General features: G+C 38.3%; 1 protein-coding gene across 9 annotated transcripts in view; it reads left to right on the top strand.

Annotated features, from left to right (window-relative positions):
* Positions 1-7,114, top strand: part of picalma (phosphatidylinositol binding clathrin assembly protein a) — a 143,183-nt gene extending 136,069 nt beyond the window's left edge. For all 9 annotated transcript variants that reach the window (XM_068033953.1, XM_068033954.1, XM_068033952.1 and 6 more), the window contains one exon: positions 5,703-7,114. In XM_068033953.1, coding sequence (XP_067890054.1) covers positions 5,703-5,717 — 15 coding nt within the window. In that variant the 3' untranslated portion in view covers positions 5,718-7,114. The remainder of the gene's footprint in view (positions 1-5,702) is intronic.
* The last annotated feature ends 5,130 nt before the right edge of the window (positions 7,115-12,244 follow it).

Genomic DNA, 12,244 nt, shown 5'->3' with positions numbered 1-12,244 from the left:
ACATTATTGCAGTTTGATAATTGCATACAAGATCCCAGTGCTGTCTTAATTCAAAGCCTGTATTTTGCTTTGTACTATTATAGAAGTATCCTGGTAATGGTTTTGTGTTGCTCGTATCAGTCTATTGTGCATTGTTGAGTTTTTGTTTTAGTTGATATATATTAAATTTGCCCAGCCACACAGTTTAAACAGTTGACAAGAACAAACCAGGCTAAATTGGCCTTATTTTTGTTGTTTCTGGGGAAGCTTCTAAGTTTAACTGTGTATCTCTCTCTATACAGTAAGGCTAAGATACTGGGCTGAATTTTACTGGCCCCTCAACGCTGCAGGTCACGGTGCGGGGGCTGGTAAAATTTTGCAGGGAGAGGCACGCCTTGACCCGTGAAGTTAAGAAGGGCCCGCTGCATATTATTGGCGGCGGGGGGACCTCGGTGCGGCCCCCCAGCGGACTGGTGGCAGGACCTTCATCTGCATAATCAAATGAACCTAAGTGAGATGCAAATAAACTTACCTGCAGGCGACGGAAGTCCCAAGTCGATTTTACTGACTCCGAATGCAGCTCACGCGCCTTCAGAACTTCCAAGGTGGGAACCTGATGGGGAGGGAAGAGGAATAAAATTTTCAGGGCGGGAGGGTTGAAGGAGTGGGGAAAACATTTTTCATTGGCTGTAGGGATACGGGGAAGGGATTGAAGGGTAAAGAATGCAAAGTTTGGGGTTTAAAGGTCGGGACTGTCAAGAATGGCTTTTTGTTGGGAGGGGTGGGGGAGAAGGAAATAAATTTGTTGTGTGACCATTAGGGGGGGGGGTGGAAGTGGCGCTTTTATGTGAAATGTACTGTTTTTATTTTTAAAAAATTAAAGTCCTGGTCCCTTTAAAAATTAAAACTCCTGCTTAGGGCATAAAGCCCTTCAAAAATGCCACCAGCGCTGGCACGGTGGCGTGGACGCCGTCGCCGGGGACGTGGCGGTCACCCCCTCTACGTCATCGGGGCGGCCACTCTGCCCCCACTATTTAAATGAGCCCCCGCGCGTAATATGATGGGGACTCCTCAGCGGCATTTCCGTGTCGGAAGGCCGCCGAGTTGAAAGCCCACCGCCGAGGAGCGCGACGCACGATTAAAATTCAACCCACTATGTGGAAACTACCATTGTCTAGTACAGCCGTTTTGAAACACCACTAACATATTATCAATCCTGCTATGCAGACATTAAATAATTATTTCAGGGTTAGCTTTGTTTTCTTCTAAGTACGCCAGCAGTGTTTCCTATGGATTAGTGGTCTGCTTTCTCAAGTTTGGACTCCAATGCTGTGTACAAATGGTGTTTAATTGCATGTTATTTTTGATTGAAATTCCACACACAATCCTGTGTAAGAATGTTGCAACAGTGTGATCATCATTGAGTTACTGTAGAAAGCTATAAAGCATATTACCATAGTGTAAATTTATTCAGGATCTTAGTTTTGACCATAAATTAATGTTATATCCAATAAAACAGTATTATTTCCACAAAGCAATGCTGATGTTTGAAGTCCATTCAATAGTCACACAAGAGTAAATTGGTGTTCTAGGTTTAAGATTTGAATTGACTTGCATAAAATTTAGGAAACCTAGTTTTAGGATTTTAATTAGCATAAAGGCTTTGCTTAAATCAGGTAGCCTTTTATGCCAATGCATTTTCATACTTGTTGCTGAGATAAGGATTCTGGTCATAGTTTTGCTTGACGTTTAAAGCAATTTACTAAATGTGACACCATTTATAACTGAAGAGTGCTGATAGGCATCTGCATTTTTCCAGACAGTGCCCTAGTTCTGTAGCGGTTTCTGTGTGGAAAGAGATAAAGTTTGTTTAAACAATGGGTTAAATGTATAATATAATGTGTAAATGATGAATGAAGCAATGGATAGTGAGCCACTTATGTACAGTGCTAGGGTCCTGAACATGTTGCACCAGGGATTGTCGGTATGGGTTTGTCTTGATGCTGTTGATAAATAAAACATCTCTTTTTATAGTTTTTTTTTACTACAAACTAAGGTTTAAATATAAAATAATTAAGAATGATGAATTGGCCTGCAAAATTAATCCCTTCATAGACCACAGAGAATTTGTACTGCCATGGATCTTGTCCAAACTGCTGAATGTGCTGAGACAAATTGCAGATTGCAAGCTACAAGAAGAAATGTTCTAAAGATGTCTTCCTCAATCCTGGAAAGTAATCAACTGAAGATTTTGTTACAGTTTTACAATGCACGCTATTTACATGATCAATTACATTCCACAGATGACAAACCTATAGACCCATCAGCATTCTGTTGTGTGGAGTAGATGAACCACTTCCTGCCATTTGATCCATTCCCACTAAATTGTTGATCATTTAACTTCCCTTCCTGGCTGCCATGTCAGATTAGATTGTAAATGTTTTCCTCTCCTCAGGAATTACCTCCCTTCCTTTCAGACAGTCATTATAACCCACCGCCTTAAAAAAAAAAACCTTGACCCCTTTGTAACCTCCCTTTCTTTCAAAGTAGTTGAACATGTTTCCCAAATTCATGCTCATCTTTCCCACAACTTCACGTTTGAATATCTCCATTTAGATCCCTGATACTGCCCTAATTAAAGTCGCAATTGACATCCTCTGTGACTGTGACCGTGTTGCATTTTCTATTTCCATCCTCAGCAACCTCTCTGCAACTCTGATGTGGTCAATCACACCATACTCTTTCATTGGCTCTCCTCAGTTGTCCAGCTCAGTGGGACTGCACTGTTGCCGATCAAGCCATAGTCGGATCATCTTCAATATTTCCTTCTCTTCCTGCCCCTCCCCTGCACAATTGCCTCTGGAATGTGCCAAGGATCTGTTCTTTGCTTCCTTTTCTTTTTCAATTACATGCTGAACCTTGGCGACGTCATCCAAAGATATTGGGTCAGCTTCTGCAGGTACACTGATGATCTGTACTTCTCCACCACTTCTGTAAACTCCTCCGCTGCTTTTGTGCCAGTCTTGGATGAGCTACAGTTTCCTCCAGTTAAACATTACGAAGACTGAAGCCATCATATTTGGCTTCTGCAACAAATTCCACTGATTTTCTCCCCCACCTTTCACTCCTCTCTTTTCCACCCCCCCCCCCCCCCCCCCCCCAGCTCCCGCAGCATCCGATTTGCTAAGCTCTCTCTTTTGACGTTGTTATCTCCAGACTTGACTATTCCAATGCTCTCCTGGATGACCTCCCATGCTCTGTAAAATGCAGCTCATTTAAAACTCTGTTGCCCATCACCTGCTCCCCCATCACTCCTGTCCTTGCTGACCTACATTGGCTCCTGGTCCTCTAACACCTCAACTTTTAAAATTTTCATCCCCATGTTTTACATTTCTATTTGGCCCTGCCCCACTTCCTCCAGCCCTACAATCCACCTTCCAACCTCTTCATTTCCCAACCTGGTGCTTCCCTTTACTTCATGATTGGCAACCTTGTCTTCAGCCACACTGTCCCTATGCTTTGAAATTTCCCTCGGGCTGTCCATCTCTCCTTCTCTCTCTCTCCTTCCTTCCTTTATGATCTTTAAAATCCTCTGACTAAGCTTTTGCTTTTGGCTTTTAATATCTCTTTCTCTAGCTTAACATCCATTTTTGTCTCTTTATACCTCTGAAACTCTTTGGGACTTCTAGGTTAAAGGAGCTTTATGAATGCAAGCTTTTGTTGCTTTGCTCTATTTGTATTCCTTTCAAAACCATCTTAAACAGATATTGATCCTTTTTATTTTTAAGTAGTTAATTGATGTGGCATTAATTGCTTTTGTTAGGAATCTTCCACAAACTTTCCCACTTGATTTTCTTCCTCCTGCACCACATACAGCATTGTCTAGTCAGGGAGGTGGGGAGCAATTCATCTTTTTCTCTGGAGTATCTTTTCAATTTTACTTCCCCATCATCCCTCCTTGCGGGGAGATGCATAGTGTTCACTTAATGACTTTCCTGGCTTGGTACGTTAATGTGCTCTTTAAATGCCCTTCCCCCCCCTCTTGGAGAAAAGTAAATTATGGACATCAAATCTATCAAAAACTAAACATGCATTTCAAACCATCAGATGTTAAATTCTAAGTGTCCACTGGTACATGTTTAACCAGGTTGAGTCAGGAAATGAAACTTCGCATTGAAAAACTTTACAGTAATACTTTGGTTAAACTCTATCTCTGTGCTAACACCTTTTTCTTAAATTACAAATAATTCTGTTAAAAAAATTAGTTTCTATCAACTTAAAAACTTTTAGTTTTAATATGAATTTTAAATTTTAATCTGTATAGCTATTCTTGCACAAAAATTGAATCCTTGCAAAATATGGCTATCATTGCTAAAATGGCCACCAGTTTGTGCACTGCTGTCACTGAATTCTTGTGTTCCATTCTTTGCATTTTCTGCTTTCACTTTCTTTCTTCACTTTCTGAAATAGTTGTCCACAGCCTCAAGTCCTTCTAGTCAAAGTCCTCCTAGAGCTCCTGGAAAGGATCCATTTGCAGAGCTCTCTCTCAAGGACTTCTTGTAGAACAGACAAGGTATTCGTAGTGTAATAACTGTGTCTATCTTTTGCTTATGCTATGTTGGACAGAGTTCAGAATGGTATCTAAAACCATCAAACAAAGCTAGTTACATTAGCAGTGCTGTGAAAGTTTGCTGTAGTATTTGGTTATCCCCTGAAAATATGCCAAAACAATCCTGTTGTTGCATGGATATCGTGGTGTACTTGTGCTTTGTAGAAATTTGTAATGCCATTAGTTTACTTTCATGTATGGATTGTGTATGCACTGGTGAACATGCAACTTTTTCTTTTGTGGAATTAATAGCCCAACAAACTAATTCTGACAAGAAATGGATCCTGTTGGCCCATTTAAATGTAGGGTTGTGTTTAATTTTCCACTGTCCTATAACCTGAAAAAGCTTCAAGTGCATCTCTATAAAATTGTACAAAAATTAAGGGTTTCAAATATGCATAATACCATCTATTGATGCAGTGGTGTCATTATTAATCTATACAATTAGTAAAGGAAGTTTATAGATGGGACTTGGATAGTTGATAATGCATAAATAGGTCCATAATGCAGTTCACCTTTAATTAATAAAGACAGTTTGAAGACTAAAGTTCTTGCTATTCTTATGTTGGGCCTATCTGTAACTTCTTTCATTCTCTTCTTTCACAAATTGCCTGTAGAACTATACGCCACTCTGGTCAACATAGATATGAATATCCAGTTCAGATTATATGTTAATACATGGCGGGCAGCCATAAAGACAGGGCTAAATTGTGGCGAGTCGAAGAGACTTAGTAGTTGGCAGGAAAAAAGACAGAGGCGCAAGGGGAGAGCCAACTGTGCAACAGCCCCAACAAACAAATTTCTCTGCAGCACCTGTGGAAGAGCCTGTCACTCCAGAATTGGCCTTTATAACCACTCCAGGCGCTGCTTCACAAACCACTGACCACCTCCAGGCGCGTATCCATTGTCTCTCGAGATAAGGAGGCCCAAAAGAAAAGAAAAAAGAAACTGACTAATTGAAAAATGGATTTTTGATTGAACAAATTCAACTTTAAGGGCAGATTATGATTTGATTTTTTAAGGGAACATAAAGGTAATGTTTTACCGGACAGAAATCTTTTTTGCCCAATAGTTCTTATTACCCACTATTTTCGGTTTTGTATTTTTTTTCCAGATGCAGTTTATGTGATGGCATCAAATGGATCCATTCTGAGAAGATACGTGCTAAGCAGCAAATTTTATTCTTCATGCAAAACACTTGCTGTTTGTGGAACTATCTTCCATAAGGATGACCTCATTATGGATAATGAACAAAATGGCAGAATGACCAAGATGAAAGGTTTATTGGAAAGCAAATGTTGAAATATAAACTTCAGCAGCAGATGGAAAGGCTTATTTTGATGGGTGATGACTGGTTCAATCATGATTTTAAACTGTTCCAACCAATAAGGCTCTACAGTACAGCAACAAATTATGTTCTCATGCTGAGTGAAACTTTTATTGATTTAGAAATGACAGCTTGAAGAACGAATAAGATTTGTGACTATATATAAGAGCTGCTGGATTGTAAATTATCAGGATTTGGTGAGGTATTCTTTGAAAAGCAGCAGTAAATTATGTAAACTTTTGTATGTTCAAGCATAAGTTTTTCTTTCACCTTCACATAATCATGCTAAAATTATTAATTCAGAATTTTACTTTTTATTCAAGTTTGCAGTAGACATTCCTTGTGTACTATGTTTGTATTTATTTATGACTGTCAGATTAAGTAACAATATTGCATCAGATGCTTCCTGTGAGGATTAATATGGATGTGCATGGTTCATCAGTAGGATGAAAACATGAGTTTGAATGAAAATTGCAGTTAATTGAAAGATGGAGCACTAAATATTTTACAAATCAGTTTACTTATCCCTCGTACAATTATTTGTAGGCAGAATCACAATCTTGCATTTGTATGGGATTTAGAATGAATAATCTATTAATCAATGTAGTTAATTCTGTGCCTAGGATTTTGCAACAGAACAGTTATTGACTCGCAAAACGCTACTTTTGTATTTTGGCATTAGCAGATATGGGAAGGCCCTTTTATTGCTGTATGCTCAGCGTGTCATTATTTTACATCCGAGTTTAATGCTGCCTTTCCTGACTAGAATGTAAAGAATTGCCTTCAGTTCACAAAGGTCCTCTACCTCTATAGGACTCCAAATCATATGCAGATCTCAGAACACTAGAAATATTTGTTCAAATATCCACACATGGTGTCTTTACTTGGTTGGTTCTGAGAAGAATTGTTTACACAAAGATGGATATGAGGGAATAGTTTCTGTGTAGAATTTTTTTTAAAAGTAAATCAAGATAAAGAATAACACAATAAAGCACTGTTGATCGGTGCATCACTGTATATAACATAAACACTGTTCACATTAGTGGTGTGAAGGATAGTTTGAGCTTAAGGCAATTCAGTACACAAACATTGCAAAATTTTGCTGCATTGTCTTTGCAGAATATATTTTGTTTAAAAGAAAAATGTATGTTAGGAGAAAATTTGGTGGACTTTCAAATAAAGAGCAGCTTTCACTGAAATTTTGTTATCAGCTAGGTCCAGGTTACATCCCTTGATTCCAAAAGATCCTGTGCATGGATATAACAACTCTGCATTATTTAATAAAAAAAGCTGTTGTAGGTAAGCTGTTATGTCAACTCAATCTTTTTCAAAATTGGAAAGGCTTTGTTACTAGAAATGATATATTTGTTTATTTGTGCAGGTCTTCAAAAGCTTCGTCTCTTTCAAAGAAATAATCAAAGCTGCACAGGATTCAACATCAGAAAATGTGAATATTAATATCAAAAAATGTTTCTATTTGTAGTGGAATCCTTTTTATAGTCCAGTTGTATTTGTCACAAAAAACCTAATATGCCAGAGGTCAATTAATATTGATTGTTTGAAATGAAAAAAAATCAAAAGTTCAGTTATAGTAAACTTTTCAGCTTAAAATTTTTGTTGTCTTAAAATTGGATAAGACAGTTGTGCAAAATGTTGCATTCTTTACCTTGTGATTTCTGGGACTATCCAGGTCAGCAGGGTGTGAACCTTTCACAGGATAGGGCATGTCTGACTAATCTAGCTGAATTTCATGAGGTAGTCACTAACATGGTGGACAGTGGAACATCTTTGAACGTTGTCTATATGGACATGCAGGAGGAATTTGATGAGGCTCCAACATGAGATTATAAGCAAAAATGAGAGTTCATGGAATTGAGACATGGGTTCATAATTGGTTGGATGGAAGGGATGAGACACATTGAGAATAAAGGGAATGTTCTCTCATTGGCAGGATGTGATGTGATCTTCCCCAAGGATCTATGCTAAGGCCTCACCTTTTTGCCTTAGATGAAGGAATGGAGAGTTATTTATCTACGTTTTCAAATGACAGGGAGTACAGTCTGTTGTATAGATGAAAGCAGGACATACATTGGAATATAGACATAATAAATGAGTGGACAAAACTATGGCATTTGAAGTTCATTGAGGAGAAGTGTGAGGTCATCCATTTTAGATCCAAGCAAGACAAATCAGAATATTTTCTTAATGGTAAGTGATTAGTAGCAGGTGAGGATCAAAAAGATTTTGAGTGTCCATGTGCACAGATCACTAAATGCTAATACACAGTATAAAAAGTAATAAGTAAGGAAAATGGAATGTTAGCCTTTATCCAAAAGTGGTTGGAATTCTAAAGAAAGTTGTGCATCAGTTGCACAGAGTCTTGCTCAGACTCTTAACTGGAGTGTTGCATTCAATTTTGGGCACCAAAACCAAAAACATGAAAGATGTACTAGCCTTGGAGGAAGTACAGCGTAGATGCCCCAGAATGGTACCAGGACTTAAATGGTTAAAGTGTGGGCAAGCTGCGTAAACTTGGTTTGTATTCCATTGAATTCAGATGTGCGGGGTGGGGGTGGAATCTATAAAGTGATTCGATAATGTAGATGCAGAGAAATCATTTTCTCAGGTGTTGTACTTCAGAACACAATGACATCACTTTAAAATTAGAGCTCAGCAATTTAAAAGTGAAATTAGAAAACCATTTTCACATACAAATTCCATGAAAATCCCCCAAAAGGCCATGGATGCTGGGTCAATTGAAACTTTCAAGACTGAGCTCAATAAATATTTACTAGGTAAAGTTATCAAGGACATGAAGCAAAGGAGTTGAGATCCATAATCATCAGCCATGATCTAACAGCATGGTGGAACAGGCTCAAAGGGATGAATGTTTGTTTTTATGTTACTATAGTCTGTGTTCCTCCCTCCTACAGTACAAACCCCTTCGAATTATCTCCCCTCTTCTCACTACACAAGCTGTAGTCTAATGGCCTTCACCCAGACAATTATCAATGTTGCTCTGACCACAGAGGTTGGATATAGTGGCTCATTGACAATTCTGCTTTTTTCCTAAATTTTCCTCCTCATGACAGTAGCTGAGGTTCAAAACTGCGAATGAAAAAGCCTTTCGTAAAAGTATAATGAAGTGAATTATTTGATGTTTTGTATATGACAGTATTGCTGTCTACTGATTTCATGTTTTACTATTCTTTACAATTGAACACCATCGGTGATCAGATCTTTTTTAACAGACTTTTTTTTCTGGTATACCTTTACTCCACTACACACTATTCCCTGGCTAAGAACATGAATAGATGATCTGGCACTTTGCAACTAGTCACAATGCAGTGTATAACCTAGTAGGACAAGGGGTAATAGGTGTGTGTCTGTGTTCTTTGCTACTTTCTGGGGAAGTGTCTTAACTCCATTTGGTACTTCCACCAGTAGTCCAGTAATGCTACATGGGTGTATTCTTATCAGCGCAATCTCATTTTAGCCTGCCTAAATGTTTGCTTATAATACTGATTGCCAACATTTCCATATGAACAAGCTAATTGCTGAAATAACATCCTCTGCCTTCCAAACTTCAATGCTTCTTATTGCTTGTCAATTAATTGCATTTATGTGGACAGGACTGTCTGGCACTAATTGAGTGAAACTTCAGATTGAAAAATTCCAGTATTTTCTATATTGGATTGATTGTATGTTGAGTAAAACTGGTGCATAAAATTCCACTTGTGAAATTTTGCCTTATCACAAACTTGAAAACCATACGATCTAACTGATCAAGTTGAGATTCAGTAAAAAAAAAAAGTGTAGTCGGTGTGTATTTTGGGCTTCGTACCAGACAGATGAAATATTGGAGTAAATGCAGTCTTTTTCCTATTTCATGTTCTGCAATCCTCCCCCATCCTGTAATCAGTTTGAAATTAAGTTTCTTGTATCACACAATTTTTCAATTTAGGCAGCAGCTAATACCTTCCAAATATTCGAGCTGGAAATTGTTATGGAGGATTGAAGCTGCAAACATGCAAAAACACAGCTTTCACTGGAAGATGAAATGCTTTGTGTTTGAATATTATTGGCTTTGCAGTCTGCAAAGCAACCATACAAGAGCCCACAGAAGAAACACTGACTGCCTGAGTCAGTGTAGAAATGAGATGAGCGTAAACATATTAATTAAATCATTTGTTGGGGTTTTGAAGTGACTTAAATTCGTTCAAAATTTAAACCTGTGTCTGATTACTAGGCTAAAAGGTGTATATTGAATAAGCAGCAACTTCTGTGTGTATATAAAGATCAATTGGTATTTGGTAATTGTAGTCAAATTTGACTGCGATGGTAACTACTGTCTTCATAAAAATGTCTGTGGCTATTTTACCTCATTTATCAGTCTCCCAAAGGAGGAAAGTGGAGTTACTGTAGGCACTAGAATGCAGTGCATACAACCTTGCTGATTTTGGTGTAAATGATTCTGTAAGCATTTATAAACTGTTATTTTGCAAATATGTTTCATGATGAAGCTGAAATTATCTCTAACCACATTTTTCAGTGTGATAATTGAATGCACAACTTTAACCATAAAATGTTGGCAACTAATTGAACATAATTGTGAAATAAGAACAGAAAATGCTGGCAATACTCAGCAGGTCAAGCAGCATTTGTGCTGAAGGAACAGTTAACTTTTCAGGTTGATTTACTTTTTGCCAAAAGTTTAAAAGTAGCAGCATTGGATTATGCAGCTTTTTAAAATTGTTGTTGCAATGAAGGTACCGAGAGGCTGGTAAAACATACATGTTTAGATATTAATATAAATTTCTTCGTGCATGATATGCCTGTTTGAACAAGATCAGCATCTTTTTCATGTGCTTCAGAGAAAGTGACTTATGCTGGGTGTATGATTCCCTGGGTATTGTCAGCTTTTCAGTATCTTCTTCAATCAGTCATTCTTTATGTGCATGAGCAAAGCACAAATTTTGACAGACGACTCAAAAGTGAAGCATCATATCCAAGCCTTTTGCTGCTCTTTCCTGACATCCATACAAATATATTTCCAGCAGAGGTCACTAAATTACAGTTGAGTAGAACTATCCTTCACTTACTTCATAGAGTCATTTTTGGCACAGAAGGAGGCCATTTGGCCCATCAAGTCCATGCAGTCTCTCCACGGAGTATGCAGTCAGTCCCACTCCTCGGCTCAAGTTCCCCCTGGCCCTGCAAGTCTATTTTTCTCAGATGGCCTCCAACTTCCACTTGAAGTCATTGATCGTCTCTGCTTCCACCACCCTTGTGGGCAGAGAGTTCCAGGTCATTACCACCAGCTGCGTAAAAAAAAACTTCCCCATATTTCCCCCTGCATCTTCTGCCCAAAACTTTCAATCTGTGTCCTCTGCACCCTCTCTAGGACCGTCACATCCTTATTGAAGTGTGGTGACAAGAACTAGAGACAATAGTCCAGTTGGGAGCCTAACCAGAGCTTTATAGAGGTTCAGCATAACTTCCCTGCTTTTGTACCCAATGCCTCTTTATGAAGCCCGTAAGATAAAGTTGGGAGAGTACTTTGGACCAAGTACTCAATCTCTACTCCAACAGATGTTCATTTCCTTGAATGATATGGTCATGGAGAGGAATACAAGTATTGGAGTCTCCTAGTTCTACATAAAGAGCCTTTCAGTTCTGTAGATTGATACTAATATGAGATACTTTTCCATTAACAAAGTGGAGGGATAGGAAGAACAGAAGTATGAGTACCTCACCTGGATATGCCAGAAATAACATTGATCAACATATCCTGCTGGCTACCAGTGAAGTTATTTCTATATTCATTGTATCCTTACTCCTACATGCAGACAGGAACAATTCTGATCCAAGTTGGCAACGTAGCATTGTGTGTGCTCTTCACCCATGCTCCACAACCCCTTCCAGCATACTGTAATTTTTTTAAAAACAAGTATTTTACCTTTAAATGAGAGCACAATATTGTTCTTTGGGATGTGTCTGAGAGAGATTATAATATGCTATAAAAATACATATTCTTTGCCTTTTTTTAAAGAAGTATGCACTTGAGAGGTATTACTGTGTTCTTACCCTGTTTTATGCTGTCATAAAGAGGAATTCCCATATGGGAGCAGTGCACTATATACTTTATGGCGGTGTCTACTACAAAGTGTTTCTCACATACCCTTCAGAGTGGAAAGAGTTAGCATGCACTGGGTTTGGATTATTGCCTTAATATTTCTCACTGTACCCATTAGCCATTTTGAATTGTATACTATAAAATTCTTTACTGAATATAAATAATGCATTGTAATTGATATTTGGATGCAGAT

This window comes from Heterodontus francisci, chromosome 6, assembly GCF_036365525.1.
Source record: "Heterodontus francisci isolate sHetFra1 chromosome 6, sHetFra1.hap1, whole genome shotgun sequence".
NCBI lineage: Eukaryota > Metazoa > Chordata > Chondrichthyes > Heterodontiformes > Heterodontidae > Heterodontus > Heterodontus francisci.
The sequence above is the reverse complement of the archived record's forward strand: the minus strand, read 5'-3'. Positions and strand labels throughout refer to the sequence as shown.